General features: G+C 36.7%; 1 protein-coding gene across 1 annotated transcript in view; it reads left to right on the forward strand.

The window, feature by feature from the left end:
• The window catches only part of CNTNAP2 (contactin associated protein 2), a 1,035,266-nt gene that overhangs the window by 854,593 nt on the left and 161,965 nt on the right, over positions 1 to 18,708 (forward strand). The window contains exon 15 of the mRNA XM_042044203.1: positions 12,186 to 12,313. Within this exon, the coding sequence (XP_041900137.1) occupies positions 12,186 to 12,313 (128 nt within the window). The remainder of the gene's footprint in view (positions 1 to 12,185; positions 12,314 to 18,708) is intronic.

Consider the following 18,708-nt stretch of genomic DNA (forward strand, 5'->3'; position numbering starts at 1 on the left):
ATTATTATCACTGTTATTATTAAGTGTTAAATTATATGTGATGATTGTGAAGCAGAACAAACCTAAATAATAAACAGGAAAAAATGTCATCTTCTGTTCTGAAAGATGAAAAAAAGCAAAATAATGTTTGGAATGAAGGTAGACATTGACCTGCTTAACTCTAAGATAAAGAACTGAGAAAATCATTGAAGAAACCGAGCTTGGCAGCAAAAGCTTATTAAATACTTTTCCTAAAGACAAATAATTTTGGAGACTCTTTGAGGGTGCTTAGCTCTTGCACTATACTCATCTACACTCATCAGATCATAGAGTAATTCAGCCTGGGAGTGGCCTCCTGAGATCTTGTAGTCCAACCTGATGCTCAGGGATGGTGGAATCAAACTGGCTGAGGACTGTGTCCATTTGAGGTCAGAACCTCCAAGGATGGACATCCCGGAATTCCTTTGAAGACCCTGTGCCTGAGTTTGACCACTGTCATGATGTAATGTGGTAAGGACAACAGGTACCCTTTCAAAGACTGGAACATTCGATTTAAGCCAGCTGTTGCTGAATAAATCAGGTATTTCTAACAACGTTTTGTAGAATTGGCCTTCTCTCCTGTTGCCATGGAAGAGCACTCTAGTTATAGAGAGGATGGAAAAGTCTGAAGTAAAGGCATTGAAAGTTACAGCACACTACTAGTGCATGCCTCAGATTCTTATTTCTTCTTTCATTTATAGGAAATAGGTAAGGAATAACTTTTTAGCTCTTGTATATCCAATATGCTGTCCAAGCTGAAGGGGTTAGGCTTCATAGTACTGGGATCTTCCAGGTATTTTTTACTAAAATTTGTCAAGTGATGTGCTGGTTTTGACTTATGTGCATTTCCTGAAATTTGGGATTCATTTAGTTGCAAATCATCGGATTTCATTTAGTTGCAAAATGATGCAATGATATGATTGGCTATAAAGTCCTTGTAAAATTACAGGCCTAATATTTTCAGTATTTTGAAAGAAATACTGAGAGAAGTTAAGAAAATTCTGTGATTCAAAATATGTTTATTTGTTGACATTTTTTTGCCTATCATGAGATGAAATAAATCAATAGAAAAGAAACAACTTCACAAAAAAATCCAACCAAACAAAAAACCCCTCAGTAAATAGGAAAAAGAATAGCATCTGGAAACATTTTCTTGTCTTTCTGGCAGCTGGTTTTGTTTCCTACAAAAATTCAACAGTTTTGTGGTGGATTATGAGTGGGTTCACTTTCCGTGGATAAGCAGACTGAACAAACTGCAGTTCTTAGTAAAATTCAGGGTCTGTTTCTTCTCTGACTCAATGTCAGTTTTGCTCTTGTCATCTGCAAAACATGATGAAATATATATTATAAGGAATCAATATGTAGGCAAAACATTATCTTCTTTTTGCTTTCATTATCACAGTAGTATTTCAGCTTCAGTTGCTAAATAAGTTATGTATTTTTTGAATGCATGCGCTAATCTTGTATTTTACTATGCACACTATGCTGATTCTGTCTTCTAACTGAGAGAATTTATATATGGAGCACTTATTTATAGGTGACAAACATAACAATGTGTGACTGAAATAGCTCAAGTTTGTAGGAGGAAATGGACACACTGATGATTATATCTCTAGTTATATCTTTCATTTAGTTGTACAATGAAGAAAATTGTGTACTTGGTTTTTTAGCCTACTAACTCAACCTGCCTTTACTTAACTTTCTTAACTTACTCAACTTCCTTAAGAACCTTCTAGTGATTTACTTTGAAAATTTATAGCACTTACCTCCTCATGATTCTTACCTAATTTCAGTTTCCACTTCTGATGCTTGCAAATCACTTATGACCTTGTATAAATACATAAAAATTCAGTATAAATTATATTGATACAGCTGAAGGATGTATTGGCAAACCTCCAGGTTCTGTTGCTTTGTTATCAGTGACTCCTCTATAATCTTAAACCATATTATTATTGTTTGTAAACATGGAGTTTTTTTAAAGAAAAAGATCTTTTAAAACTATTAACTCATGCCTTTCTAGAAGATTATGAAGGGGGTCAGACTAGATGATCTCTGGAGGCCCCTTCCAATCCCAACCATTCTGTGATTTAGTGATTTGTTACATAATGTGAACATAATTTCCTTGCTGGCCCGATTTCTGGTTTGCCCTTAAGGGCAGTGGAATAACCTGCTCAGGAGGAACAGGGGTATTGTTGTTACATACACACAGAACCACTTCTTGTCTTTTGCCAGAGGAAAAAAAAGATGGGAAGTTCACATGCAAGAGAACACCATTGCACAGTGCACACAAGCAGAGCAAAGATGCCAAAAGCTGGTACCAACCTGCTATCTGGGGTAAGACCTGATTTAAACAGGTGGAGAAAATGTACTACTTTACACTAGTGAACTTTTGGAACTGGCTGCCAAAGGAGGCTGTGCAAGCAGACAGGGATTCAGGAAAAGATTTAACAGAGTCATGGAAAACAGGTCTATAAATGGATGATGCAACTGTGTACTTTGTAACATTTTCAATTAACAGTGCCAATCTGGAATAGCTTTTAGATAAGAGTAGGGGGGAAGAACAGGCAAATTCTTCCTAAGCAGGCTGTTAAATTCAACACAGCAGTTTGCTCACAGCCTCTCACTGGGGTGAAAGAGAGACATGGAAAAGTCCGAAATCTTGTGGGTTGAGATAGAGGCAGTTTATCAGCTAAAGCAAAAGCTGCATGCTTGAGCAAAGCAAAGTAGGGAATGCATTCACCACTTCCCGTGGGCAAGCAGGCCTTCAGCTATCCCCAGGAAAGCAGGGCTCCATCATGTGTAAAGACTGCTTGGGAAGACAAATGCCATCACTGAATATCTCACCTTCCTCCTTCACATGATGATGTGAGAAGCAGAAAAGGCCTTGACCATGTAAGCACTGCTGATCAATAACAAAAACATCCCTATGTTGTACTGGTTTGGTCACAAATCCAAAAACAACACCACAGGAGCTACTGTAAAGAAAATTATCTCCCTCCTGGATTAAACTAGTGCAGATATGTTCAGATTCTGCAAGAGATTAGGTGAGGTGGCTGCCTGCAGTAGCAGAGAGCTGTCATCAGTGACTGCAACCTTTCTTGCATTGCCTGCATAGTCTTTGCTATAGGTAGAAATGATAGACTTCTTGGTATCCCTAAGCCCATGAGACAATAGTTATCTCATTGTTTTAAGGCAAGAAGCATCTGCAGTAAACTATGTTTAAGCTGTCAGAAAAGAAGCATCAACATTTGGCAAATTAACGTACCTATCCATTGAAATGCAGCTTAACCTTGGCAAGGCTCTCAGTGTACCCTCTGTGAATACTGTGAACCCTAGGCCTCTGGACCTATGTTACATTATATTTTAATTTCTGTCTTCACCTAATGCTGATAAAAAATGTCACACTCTGAAATACCAGAGAAGCACAACCCGATTGCTTCAGGGTCAGCTTCCCTGTAAAATCAACCCAGAATTGCTTGGAGTCCTGAAAAGCACAATTCTTATAGATAAGAGGGATGGAGAATCTTGCTCACTTCATCATCAGCCTCCTTTGTTCATGACCATATTGTTGCAGGTTGTTAGAAACATGTGGCCCAGAGCCATTTTAGTCTATGCAGTCAGGGCTGTCACAGTAGACTTGGTAGTAAAAATCTTGGGGGAGTTCATCAAGTATTGTGCTAGGAAAAGACAGGCTCAGCTCAGATGGAATTGTGTTAGGAAATGACTGGTGAATTCTGCTAAGTCTGTGCCAGTCTTTTGTCGAGAAAAAAAGTGGTGATGTGTAATGTAAGGAAAGTTGAGCTCAAAGGCTAACAGAAAGGATAATGGAAACCCATCAGAGCAATAAAGTGGAGCAGTCTGGCTAATGAATATATCACTAATCCTGTATAAGTGTGACCAACAAACCGCTAAACAAATGCTTGACATTCTACAGTCAGTGCAGACAAACAGATTTTTCTGAACAAGGGCATCTGCATTTGGCCTAATATTTAGCACAAAGTGTGGCATACCATGCCTTCCCTGTGGCTCAAATCCTAATCTCCATCACTGAGTTTTCTCATAATGCTCAGAGTAACTGCAGTGAGAGAATGTCTGTGTAGAGTCCCACATAACCCAGCTGCCTCTTGAGCTGACACAGTTGTACACATTTCAGGAATCACAATTTTTTTAGAAACTTCAGTAAGTACCTTGTGTAGTATCCTTTCTCATTTCCTCATTACTCCACTGTGTGTGGAGATATACACACACACGTACAAGAGGTAATGATATCATAAAAACACAAAGAGGTCAGGAAGAAATTAACCTACAGGTAAATTTGCATATCACTATAAACCTAGGTCATCCATCTTTTTAGCAAAAGCAGTAAAAAAGGAACTTAATTGAAATTAAATCAATTCTGAGAGATATATGTGCATGTTTACTACCGGAGGAAAGTATCCTAGTTTTGCTTGTGCTTGATAGCAAAGTGTTTACATAACAAATAAAGACCTCTGTTAATTATGCTGCACCATTGCTTTAAATGTGCTTGAATATCTTGAATGTGCTTTAAATGTGCTTGAATATCACTTTCAAATAATTATTTCTGATGAATGGGTGTATATTTAAAATATTTTGTAGTGGGATATTTAATTCTTCTTCTAACTAGAGTGCTTTCATGATAATAGACCCCACTCTCCTTCCTCAGTAGACATAGAAACATCATTCATTATGTTTATAGCTCAATTTGTAGATAATCCTTTAAGGTTTCATTTCGATATGGTGGTTTTTTAGTGACAGTTGTTACAAATTTCTTCTTCCATTTAACTTTGGCATATTTTAAGTATCTCTTTATTCCCCATTTACTCACCATTTGCAGGACCTACCTTCCATAGGTCTAACAAATGATTACAACAGCATGAAAAATTTCACAGTCCTGATGTGGAATTCATTTTTAGATTACTTTTACTGATCATTTTTCAGTTAGAAACAAGTTTTCTATCTATTAGATAAGCAGAAAGAAGAAATAATAATTTGTAGGACCAGTGATTCCAGCTTCGAACAGCAGTAGGTTAGGAAATCCTTGTCAGGAGAAAAGAGCTACAGACGTACAAGCTGTGTGCTATGTAAGAAAGACTAAATAAAACTGGTCATCTGTCCTGATGGGGTAAGTACCACTTTGAGAGAAGGGTTGCTACTGGGGATTTGCCTTCTTCCACACACTCATGAAAGTAAAATGGAAAGCAACCTTCTGGGGCTGAGACTGGAGACAAAATTAAAGTTCAATGTGAAAGTTGCCTCTAAGGACTGAAACTGGGGTCTTCTGAGGGGACACAGATTATGTGCAATACCCTTAAAATACAGTATTTAAAGAGTGTGAACCAATTATAGATATAGAAAGTAAGATGTTGTGGTTGGTACAATTAAATTTTGGGGTCAGGTAGAATGGAGAGAGCTTACTGAAAAATAGACTCAAATACCTACGTTTTCTTAAAAATCAGCACATATGTGGTAGGGGCCTTTACAGAAAGGAAATAAATAGTCAAATAGTAATGTGGAATTTTAATAATATGAGACATTGCTACTTCTCCTATATTTTGCCTCTTTATTGGCTACTTAGATAATTATTTAGAAGAGGGGTGCTGGTATGTTTTTTTGCATGTGATGTTTAGCAAGTAACTTAAATTTTCCGTCATCCAAAACGTCACCTGTGATGGTTTTCCAATCTAAGCCACTTTTGATGCAACTGGAGGCCATTTCCTCTTGTCCTCTTGTCCTGGTCCTGGGAGAAGACTCTAACCCCCACTTTTCTACAACCTCCTCTCAGGTAGCTGTAGAGAGTAATAAGGTCTCTCCTGAGCCTCCTTTTCTCCAGGCTAAATAACCCCAGATCCCTCAGCTGCTCTTCATTGGACTTGTACTGCAGACCCTCCACCTGCTTTGTTGCCCTTTTTGGTCATACTTCTCATACATATGGAGATTTTGTGAGGTTGCCTAATCAAGTGCTCTGTTCCAGGTTGTGATCAATAGAGACCTTTTCCCTAAATACTTGGTGTCAAAGCTATACAAGCAGCTCAAGACGTGACCTAAATCACAGCATCCTTATATTCCCAACGTGCCTGCCATAGATTGGTTTCAGTTTTGTATGAGGTATATGCATAGATGGGGTGTGAGGAGGAACACTGCAGCAAATGCCAGTGGAAGGGTAGGAGTAGTGGTAGATGCTTATACAAATGGGTTTTACTGACGTTTTCTGGATGCAGGAAGTACCATACTTCTTTCAGTTTTCTGGACCAAATTCAACACAAAGTTATGCACTTCAGTGCCATATTGAACTCAACCGGCATGTAGGGGCTGAAGTCAGCATTAACTATAGCCATCTGTTATTTTGTCATGCCATAGTCAATTATTTTTATTTAGCTCTTTCAGTCACACAAAATAAAACTGTCAAAGTTGTCAAGAACTCCAAGAAATTAAGCCTCTGAGCTGCTGCTCTGAGATTTTTAATATTTCTTCCAATACAGATCCTTGTGCCCTAAAAATCCTACCAGAAGTACATTTGGTCTGATAGCTTGATGGGACGTGAGCCAAAGGCTTGTGGCTAGTCAGTAGAATAGATGAAGTAAAGAATTCATCATTTATCTGCATAGACCTTGCAACTGTGCAATCAGTAGTGCAGAAAACACACATTTCGTTAGATAAGTGCTTCTACTGTCCACACAGTAAATTATTATCATCACTGTAATGCATTCAGATAGACAAAAGTGTAATTAAAATTCTTGGTGTTTTAAGTTAGGTAATTTTTAAAACAGGTGGTAATACTCAGTAGAGTCCTTCATTATTATCTTCCCTCAGAGCTAAAGTAGGTGCTGTTCCATGGAAAGGTTCGGCATCTGTGATGGGATCATGGAATAAATGTAGGTTTCTCTTAGACAAAGTGATATAGAAATCATAAATATAGATTTATATAATTAAATATCTAAATATAGATTTAATTTTCTGGGGCAAGTTGAGTAGCTGAACGGAGCATTTAATTTATTGTCCTTCAATTGATTACACTTCTTCAGAGGAGAGTTTTCTCATTTCTGTCATAAAACAAAGCAATTCAAATTTTAGGGTGACTAAAAAGCTTTTTGGACATTGTTAATTATGGGATATTGTTAATATTTTTATAAACTATTTTTTTTTAAGAATTTTCAAATTTTGAAATATTTTGAGATCAAATAATAGTGCTGATTTTAAAATGCCAAATAATTGAAATACTATAGAAAAATTATTTGAGCAAGCTGTTGCCCTTTCCAATGTCAATTTTTCCTTTGAAAATTCCCATATCATCCATTTTCAGCTCTATGTTCACAGAAGTTTCTTTTCTTGGCTTCAGCTGAATCCCAAGTAATTTTGTCTTTGTAACCAAGGTGAAAGGGACATCCCAATTTAGCATTTCTTCTAAAGGAAATGACACATAGGTTCCCTGACTTACTTAAAAAAAATTAAAATTCAGACATAAAATTGATTAAATTGTTGACAGATGCAAAGATCAATTACAGCAGGGTAGAATTCCTAGATTTCATTCTTAGAATATCTGAGTATGGAAATCAGAAAAATTAGCAATCAAGTCAGAAGAGTTGCTAGACCTCAAATGAAGAGAAGAATTTCCATTACTTCTTTGAAATAACACTAAAGAATTGAAGTTTGTAAGAGGAGCTGCTCTCCTTGAAGGGACTTTCTGTCTCCACTGGTCTTTTGGAAGGAGAATATGAGCATATACTCAGAAAAGGCTGATTTTTGCAGGAAACTGGTTCCACATTGTTCAAAAGAAAGCAGAGCCCCATTTGCTCTCTCCATTATTCACCTTTGCTGTGGTTATTCAGCTTCTCACAAACTCCTATTTGAAAGGAAAGTCAAGAAGTCCTTTCAGGCAAGAAAGTTCTGTAGAACCAGTGTCAACTTCCTCAGTCTCCTTCCTGATATATATTTTTAAATGAGACATATTTCTGACCACTTTCTCAGTGTATCTCCCCTTAAATTAATTTAATCTGATCAATGCATTCTTTTGTAATTTCTAAGCAAGGATTACTTGTGAATGCTGCACCATCAGTTTCATGTCTTTGGTATAATCAATCTTTACTAATAGAAATAAAAGTATCGATTTATGTTTGTAATTTGGGTGCTGGAATTAGATGATCTTTCATCAAATTGTTTGGACTTTCAGGAGGTGAGTGCTCTCAAAAATAAAAATATTTTATGCATGCTAGAGAAGTTTAATTGCCTTAAGATCAGTCTTAACTGTAAAAGTTCCTCCTTCTTTTGCCATTAGGAACCACGTATTTCCTAGGATCTTATCCTGTCTAATGCCAGTGTGTTAAAAAAAAACTTAAATTGAGTTATGATCATCTGTCAATTTTTATGACCCTGTACAGTAATGAGAAATTCTCCATAATACCCCTTGTCAGACAAATCAAGGGTGAGTCATTAGCTCCAACTTAACATATAAGGGCATCTGAGGTGACAAGATATGCGGGAAAGGGACAAAAGAGCCACAAGAATCCCGGAGAACAGCAAAATCCAGTGGAAATAAAAACTTTTGTCCTAGAGTATATGGTTTGCAGTTTTTAATTCCAAAGGGCAGATGGAATTCACCTGGGTACAGGGTGAATCTAAAAGCATGGCTTTTGTGGTGCACAGTATGTCTATTAAAAAGTTAGCTAAATTTTATCAAAACCTTTCAAGAGTTAGTTAGATTTGCTTTAATCCTAGTTTTTGTTTGCCCTGGTTTTAATCCTGTTAATTAGACCTTGCATATTTCCAAGTAACTCACTTCCAGATTATTACATTTGCTGCCAAAATTGCATTGTTCATTAAATTGTCTGTAATATTCATTCTTCTTAGCATTTTTAATATAAATAAAATTCTTGCCAGATATTTTTAGATGAGGGAAAATACCAGTATTTTGTATGTCTGTGCTCTTCACAATGTTTTTACAGGAATTTGTTTGCAGACTCTAACTGGACTAAACTGCTTTATACCTCCCTCAAATAGATTATGGAAATGCAGGGATTAATACAGAGGTGCTTACATAGTAAAAAGCTGGGTCTTGTGAGAGGTGGAAAGTTGTAGACGTTTGGAATGGTCATACTTTGGAGTCTGCATTCTTCAAACCACTGCTAATCACTAAATTACATATGCTTAACACTATGTTTCCAGTCCAGCAGGTGTTTTATTTATATTATCAAAATAACTTCAATTCCCCAACTCATAAAACCATATCTTTTAAAATTTATTCCATTCCTACCTGTAGTATATTCTTCATTTGTTTTACTTTGTATGGCTGGACTGATAATTAAGTGAAGTCTAACAAAATCACAGAAAATAAATTACTCCAGTAGCAGAAGTCTGGTTGTATTAAATCATTATATAAGCAAATTAATAATGATACAGAATCTTATCATTACTTTGAATATGTCATTTGCTGATACATGTATAATGCATTTCTTCTTTACATACCACAGAATGCTTATAAAGAAGAAGTAGATTATCATAATCAAAACATGATAAATCTCGCACTAATATCTGCTACTTTCATTGAAAGGCACCCTGAAGCACTTTGCAGACTGTTATATATAGGAAAAGAAATTAGGAATAGAAAATTACACTGAGATTTCATCAATATCTCCTGGTAATAATTACAGGATTTGATCAGATTCATTCATCTCCCATTTGGCTATTAATAGGAATATGACACTCTCTGAATTCAACCTTTATTCTCTTGAGGGGATTTTCTTTGGTGAGGAAAAACTTCAGAGACTTTCCCCACCCTCTTAATGTGCAAAGTCTTTAAATACCATCAGAAGCATTATCACTTGCAGGAATTGAGTGTCTGAGCTGTGATTATTTTTAAGTGTGTTGTACAAAGTCAAGCATAATAATTAGTGTTTGGTTTAAACTTTTTTGATTTTGTCAGCACTGATAGTGTGTCCAGAGGACTGCAAGTACGTTAGAAAAGCATAACAGAGCCATTCAGTCTCTGAATCTACTTGTCCTATTGGCACATGTGCGGGCCAAAAATCATCATTATCCCATTTTTGTTAAGAGTGAAAGAACTACCCAGGTTCTGCTGGTGAAAAGGCTACTCACCTCTCTCAACTCTTAGTTCAGCACTCCCAGCCCTCAATAGTTTCAGTGCAGGGGAAAATGCATTTGCTACAACGATGACACAAGTAAGTGATTACCAGAAAATAAGGCTATTTCTGAAAAGAACTCTTAACATTTAGCTTTTATTGTCATGGCAACAGCTTTAAAGTGACCATATCACTAAGCACATAAATAAGATATTAAAATGAGTAAAAAATGATCAGTAAAGAGGGTGAAAATGGTTACTACTCCTTTTTATTTCCTTCAAAGAAGGTGAAAGCTATTGGTGACAGGAAAAGTGCCACCCTTTAACATCCTTATTTGGACCTGAAATATTAGCTGGTTTTGTGAGAGGAAAGAAAGAAAGAGAAATGCCAATAGTTTTCTTTTTACTGCTCTTTGAAGAATTCTTTATTTTAAATAGATATGTCCATCTCTAAATTGCTCTTTGAAAGAGTAAAAATTTGCAGTGAAAGCCAGTCTCAGAGGAAAACCTCAGAAAGAGTAAAGTGATGACCTACATTTATCCTCTATTAGAAGGGAGTGAGTCCCATGGATGCAGTCTTTAGCAGTGATGAAGATTAGGTCTACATACCTGTCTTTGCTAGTCACTTTTTTCTTTCTTAAGTGGAAAGTCCTTTAATCTTTCCTTTCTTATGCTGCTTGTCTCCAAATTGATGAAAAGGATGTCTTTGCAAAGGGCATGGCAATCTGGGGATGAAAAGCAATATGCTACAGGCCAGCACAATGTGCAGGAGCAGCCTGCCAGGGTTCCTCCTCTCCATTTTCTTCCCTTTCTAACAATGTCCTGTAGCAACCTCACCAACAGAGCACCTGGTGTAGCTGTGTCCAGCCAGAGAGGGCTAATGATCTCAGCAACACAAAGGGTCACATAACACAAAGGCTCAAGGCAAGTTCTCTGATGGGGAAGAACACACAGATTAAGTAAAAAAGTCACTGCTATTTGATAAACTCTAGTAATTAAATCTCTAATTGCTCTCTTCATCACAGAGAACAGGCACTAGTTCCAATGAACTGTTGTTCGAAAACGTGATGGTTATTTTCTTAATTAGCTTAGTTGTGCTTCTTTTTAAAAGAGTGTTTTGCCTTCCATCTCTTCAGATGGACCAAATAAGGATGATGACTGGAGATGCTACAGGAAAACACTACTGTCCTACTGGAAGACTCTGAACATTACCACAGATCATGCAGATCCCTGCTGTGCTGCCCAGTTATTAGCAATATAATGAGTCAGATCTTGGAGTCATCCAAGTTAGAGATGAAAAAGGCTTTCATTTTCCTGAAATCATTACAAGTTCTTGGTTATAGTCATACTGTGTGGTTCAGTTAACTTTTCCAGATACTGAATTCATCCTTCATCCTAGGGTACGTTTGAACAAAGGAATTGATTTTTTAGATCAAAAAGTTCCTTACTTTAGATACTCAATTACACGGCAGGATAGAGAAGAAAAGAAAAGGCGGGGGGGGGGGGGGGTGGAACAGAGAGAAATACTTGGATTTATTCTGTTTCCTTTTTATTTCTTTTGTGCCAAAAGTATGGTCTTAACACTATATATAGGGCATTTTTTCCTTTGTGGATAATTTAGCCTTTTATGTGTTTATATCAAAAAACAAATAAAACACAAACAAAACAAAACAGAAAATACAAACCAACAAAAAAATCTACAGCCAAAAAAAAACCCACAGAGAAAACCAGCTGAGAGATAAAATACCTCATTAAATATTGCTTATTTCATTTTCTATTTGGAAGAAAGAACACTCAATGCCAATTGGTTTCAGCTGTTGAAATAATAAAGGAAAAATGTTGTAACTGGGCACAGTGATTTAGTCCAAGCATGAAGAAAGCACTAGGTTATTTGCTGCAGTTGAAATGAGGGGCTCTAAGACACGACTATAAATTGAATTTTAGTGGTCTTGCTAACTAAAATGGGGTTTGAGCTGCATGCAATTTTTGCATACCTATTCTTTTGGTGCTTAGATCAAGGAAAATAATTTCATATGTTTCACAGTTGCTTTCTTTTTGTCTCTCTGTAATTCAGGAGGAAAGACTCTGGGATGTTGTCATACAAAGAGCACCTACCAGTCAGCCAGGTGGTGGTTGGAGACCTCGACCGGCCTGGGTCTGAAGCCAAGGTGTCCGTGGGTCCCGTGCGCTGCCAAGGAGATCGTAAGTCCTCTGGTCTTCTTCCGCTTACTCCTGGGTAGAAATCCAGTTGGAAAGGGGTAACTTTGGAGGCACCCTGTGGGAACTTATGGCGGTCTGCTCAAAAGGCCTTTTGCTATGAAATCATGATGTGATTTGAGAAATTTTGACTATGACAATACACATATAATGGCTTATATTTTCATTTAAAATATCAATATTCATCTTTATTTTATGGTAAATGTGGCAACTTGGATTATTCAACTAAATTTATATAGATGAGCAGTAATACAGATTGCATAATAACATCTCTCAACATCTGTGCTGCTGTTGGGTGCTCTTGTCAGTGTCATTATCATTACTATGCTTACAGGATATAAATGGTAGCATGATGGCAAAACTTATCACTGTAATCTCTGGCTATAGGTGCATTAAGTTTGACAAGATTGTTATCAAATGTTAAGTGTATCAGGACTAGATGTTTCCACATAAAGCGTTGGGAGATTTTTGGAGTAGTCTCTGGTTTCCAGGCTGAGTGATGCTAGGAGGTGTACATCCTCCAATTTGATCATCTAGTGATAGAGTAAATCAGTGTTGTGTCAATTTCCACCTCACACACACTCAAAATTGGAATGCAGTGAGGAAAACTGTAGTCTTGCTTCAGTCTGTTTTATATTTCAGGAGGTGAAATCCACTACCAAAGGCATAGCAACTGTTTAAGGTCCTTCTAAATCACACTTCAAAAATTTAAACTCTGTGCAATTGACACACGTTTTATTTGTCCACTGTGTTTTAAGGCAGTTGTCTTACAATAGGTGCAGTAAGGAAAGGTTGTCTGATTTAGTTTAAAACAACTAATATTTGTGTGATCTATAAATAGTATAAAACCCATCCACAGTAAAGAGTACTATAACTCAGCCTATAAGACTGAGGTGATGCAGAAATATTCACATCATATATTTATTGCATTTTATTTATGGTGTTTGACCAGTCACAGGTCAGTCTGTGTTTGTTTGTGTCTCAGCTATGTTTGATAAATTTTTTTGTAATAGGCTCTTACAACTGATGACAAAAAATAACGAATAGCATTTTTCTTGCACCTATATTATTCATATCCTGAATCTGAGTGCTTCTAGAAATATCAGTCTCTAAAGTGTGAGCCATTTCTAAGTATTAGTATAAATGAAACCTCATCTGAGCAGGCAGTAGCCTTTATTAGAATGTGACTGAGTGACACAGCCTTTTGGGAAATTGAGCAGGTGTATTCCTACCATCCTGATTAATTTAATTTTCTCTACATACTTTACAGATATGATTCGTAGTTTTTAAAAAACTTTGCCTATGAATAAATTTGATTTTACTTCCATGACCATCTATTATTGTCAAAAATCTGGTATAATTTTTCTCACAGGAGATAATATAGAGCCTAGTCCTTTACAGTTAGTAAAAGCTCCTGTTTTATATTCCCAGTGCATTTACTAAGCATTCCCCTTTGTATTCTTTCTTGAACATATACAACATCTGCTGTTTCACCTTGTGGAAAACAAGGTTTCTGTTCCAGGGAAAATGCCAAAATTTTAAACTGTGCTTTTGTTCCAAATTAGAGGAAAGATCCAAAGTACTACATTTCTGGGAAAGTAATAAGAACAACAACAACAAGAAGAGCAACAAACTACAAAGCAATTCATTCTCTTTTTTTTTTTTTTTGGTGTATTGCATGCATCAAAACCAGCATTATTAGTACTAAAGATGTTGAGTGTCATCACAGGACTGTTCATGTGTTCAGTTAAATTCAGTTGCATGTGTAAATGAAATTCAGTTACAGTTATAAAGACTGGCTAAGAAATACAGATTTTTGTTTTGCTTGCAAGTAAGGTGGAAAAAGTAGGAGTGCCTAACCAGTCAAATAAAAACTTACCTATTTAGAAGAATTTCTCATTGTGGTTGCAGCCAATACTGTGACAACTTATCTCATCTTGTCCATGCCATGTGTTGTATCAACCCATAGCCTAGTGATATTTTGCAGCACATGAAGTCATGTTTTCCCATCAGAACTACAGTATAATTTGCCACACACTTCATAGCTACCTCTGTGTAATATCTAGTGACAGTGGTATGTCACCTAGGCCAACTCACATCTGCACATGAGTACAGGAGTAAGAGTACCACAGAACTGATGGCCTTTGCAGTCCTTAAAGAGACAGCTGAAAGCTTACTATCTGAGGGCAAAGAGGATTAAAGAAAGCAAAGACATTTGTTATTTCATGCAGTTCACTTCATCCCATGCTCATCAAATTCTGCAGGATCCATTAATCAGCAGAGACCATGACAATTAACTGTTCCTACACTATTGACTGACCAGAGTAAATCTGAAAATCATCCATCTCAGTGCAATTTGTTTTGACACAAACCGAGGAAGATTGCAGAATCATAACTGTTTTCCTGTTGCAAAAATAACTATTCTTCTCTCAAAAATACAGGTTTTATTTTGGTCCCACAAATGACAATTTCATTTTTCTTTTTGCCTGATTTATTACCTGTTCTCAAATAGTGGCTATTGTTGGAGATAAAGATCAGGAAACTGGTTTATTCATGATTACACATCTTTGTGTTCCAGAAGTATTTTTCTTATTTAACTGCACCTCAGAAAACTCTACTTGCATTCTGAAAAGTATTCAGCAAAAAGGGCCTTTATTACCCATCTAAAGATCTGGTTAAGCTGCCTTGTTCTACCAGAATGATGAAGACTCATCTAGTCACTGCGCCAAAAATCCCATAAATCTGGTCTGGGGCCTGGTTTGCGCCTTGGATTTAATATCCAGGATGTCTCTTTGCTATTTTAATGTTGAGGAATGCTTTCTAAATAGCTAAAGATTTTTCTAAGTGGTGATCTACCAGGAAAGCAAACTTATCCAATTTCATGGAGAACAGATGCACAAACAGGAGATGAATTTGGTGGGGGTTTTTGACACTGTATTGCAATGATTCAAAGATCAAGCAAGGGTTTTCAGCAAATGTCAGCTCTACGCAGACTTAAAGCAAAGCTGTCCTTCCTGACCACTGCGGTATGAGCGTTGTACTTACAGAATGACAGAGGCAGTTTATCAGCACATTCTCAATATCCTCTTAGCCGAACTGGAATTAAAAGTGTAAACAAAGAAAATCAGTCCTTAGATTCCACAGTAATACTGGATAAGGGAACTACTCTTGTCTTCTCTGAAGTGAAGGTGTTCTGTGCAGGATATAGAAAAAATGGGCACCATAGAACCACAAATTAATAATTTTTATTCTTCAGCTAACTTTGAGACACTGATTAATTCCTTTACAGACCTATTACAGTTTTTCTAATACTTGTGTAATAGGACCTGGGCTCCTCAGCTGCCCTGAATTTAGCCTTGGCCAACCAGTAATAGAAAGACTTTGTCCATCTCTTTATGCTATTTCACTGTAATGCAAAGGGGCACCTTGAGCCTTCTCCCTTTAGAGAAGAATGCAAGTATGTTGAGGGTTTTTTCTGTCTAAGCTCAGCCTGAGGTGGTAGATCAAAGCTTCAAAAGCAGATCTGGTAATTTCTTTTGAAACCAAACCGAATAACTTACCTTGCTATGGTGGGGCTATTGCTACAGAGATTTCATCAAAAATCATATTGAATCAAAATTACATTTCTGGCTTCTGGCACCTTCTGAAGAAATTTTTTCATTCCTCTTAGGAAAATAACGGTTTTCACAAAGCTTCTATATTTGCCACCTGCTAAGAGTATCCTTTTCCCAAGGACTTCCAAGGATTTTGATTCGAGTTTGCTCTTTATAAGCCCAGAGGGGAATAGACTGACTATTCTGCTCTAGATTTGCTTTTCTCCTTGAGTCTATTTTCCTTTTGTCCCATTTCCTCTATAGAAAAGACAGAATTTAAGGGGGAGATGTTTTTTACACAGCTCAGATTTATGTTTTTTCCATCTTCTCTGCTGTACAGGTTTTATCCTCCCAGTAAGACTTTGATTTCTGAGCCATGAATCATTTTCTTGTATATTACTTCTATTATCTGTAATCTTCAAAATGTGGAGGAGGAAGCAGCTGCATTCACTGACTGTGGTTCTTTCTAAGCTAAGTTTTCATGAAGACCAGTATCAGCAGTGTGCTTGGAGAATCTGCAGTGACAGACAAAAAATGTCGCCTTGACAGATAAGAGAAGTTCAGGAAAAAATCAAAACCCAGTTCTTCCATCAGTGCATTGATTTTGTTTGTGCACGTGTGCATATGACTGTGCATGTGTGTTCTCAGGGGAAATACACCTTGAGTTCTTTTTTTCAATGGTTTTGATCATGGCTCATCATTACTCCTTTCATGACTGATACTTTGTTTCTTTCATTCCTGAATATCACTTCTGGCTTTACTCCTTTTAGAATGTTCCAGCAGAGTTGGCTTATTTATTCAGACAGTGGAATGGCCATGCACATTTTTTGTGACTCTGGGTTTCTATTAAAACCACTCTGCATTTATCTAAACCAGACAGCCACTGTCAGGGTCAGTGCTTAGAGGCTGGTATCCTTGGTAAGGTGTGGGTTTGTATTCCTTAAGTACTTCTTATGCATCACATGTGCAGTTTGGTGACTCAGAACTGTCACTTTTAATGAAAATAAATTAACTGCTTCATGTGCATGCTAAATCCATTTTCATTACATTGCAAATTGAGGACTCTTTCAACATCTTGAACTTGTTTTTCAAGGGTACCACCTGAGTTTCAGAGAAAAAAATAGCATAGCCTTACAGTGCAGTTTCCAGTTACACATGAAACCTATGACCAAGGTCAATTCTCTAGTAGGATGTGCAGTGTGTTGACTCAGAGAGATCTGCAGTGTTGTTACTGTTTCATACATAGGTAAGGTAAACTGGAGAGTATCCCAGAAAGAAAACAACCAAACAAAAACAACCTATTTGAATTGTTGAAAGATCCAACTGGAATTGAGTCCTCTACTGGAAGTAGAAACAATTTACTCCTACTTTGTCTTAGACAACATTCCAGTTATATAGTGATTTGTCTTACAGGTTAATGGAAGTGAAAACATGGTATCAAATGAGAATTAACATCAGCGATGTCCCCTACCAAAAAAAACAAAACCTAGCCAGAGTGCTTTCAGGAAAATACAAAAAGGTTTTTTTGAAACTCCTGAAGCAATGATTCTGCCAGAGGCTTGTGTGATGGGATGACATATCTGAAATTTAGACAATTCCCTTTTGAGGTGTTAATTACTTCTCTGCCACTATGGTTAGAAAACTAATCAAAAGCTCTAGATTTTTCTACATTCCTTTTTTTTGTTTGTTTGCTTATATTGCTGGATATATCTAGCAATCCTTTTTTATATTATTTTTATTTTATAACTTTTTCTGTTATTACTAATTTCTTATGATTTCCAAATGAATTGCGATATGTTCAGTAAGGAAAATACAGATCAAAACTTGATCCATCTAAGAGTTTAAATTTTTTTCACCAGTACCTATAGGTGCCTTCAGTACACACAAAAATTTGTCTGCTGGATTTCCACATCTATTACCCCAGCATTTCTTTATGTGCTGCACTAGATGGTAAACTGTGCAGTTCAAGTGGAATACAGATTCATTCAAAATATATCAAGACATTGTGCTCACTGCTTATCACAGTCATTCCAGGGCTACCAGCAAAACAGAAGAAAAGCATCCTTTCAATAAAAGCAGCCTGCCAACCAAGAAGTACTATTTCAGACTCATTTGATTTTTTCAGTGAAAACAACAGTCTTTGGTTTGGATTTAGGTAGGGATCTACGCTTTAGTTAATCAAACTGCTGTGGTTATCCTTCATATGCAATTGCTTTCCTCAGAGGCCCAAGAGAAAAAAAATTACCCACTAGGTTATTTTTCTACAACTTTCTAAGTAAAAAAATCCATTCTTTTGAGGTTGTTTAATATCTGATTTAAATAATTTCATTTCTCATTCTTAGGACTTTCACTTTCCCTTCACCTTTAACCCTGTTTTATAACGCATAGTTAAATTTATTGTGAAGTTTAACTAGATTTTATTTTCATCTTCATGCAGAAATATTTTCTCTAGGAAGCAGTGCTTAAATGCCCTCCTGTGGAGTCTTAATAGTTCTAAGAGAAATATTTCTCACCTCCCAGGAAAACTTAGACTGTGGCCAGTTATCTCATACAAACATAGGCTATTTCTGGCCATGTAAATAAAACTTTGCCTGTCTTGAAAATAGGAGCTAGAAAATCTCCATTGTTCACATGAATTTAGAGCATTTCTCTGTCATGCTGAAATATGCAGGAAAATTAAAGGTGAACATGGGATAAAGTATGTCCTTCTCTTATGTGTGTTCTCATATCCTTCCTGAGCTGCAAAGTGCTCCAAGTGCTGGCATTCTGGCTGGTAGTTTTGTCATC

This window comes from Corvus kubaryi, unplaced genomic scaffold (genome assembly GCF_017639235.1).
Source record: "Corvus kubaryi isolate FWS band 111438036 unplaced genomic scaffold, C.kubaryi_AGA036_p1.0 37398, whole genome shotgun sequence".
Classification (NCBI taxonomy): domain Eukaryota; kingdom Metazoa; phylum Chordata; class Aves; order Passeriformes; family Corvidae; genus Corvus; species Corvus kubaryi.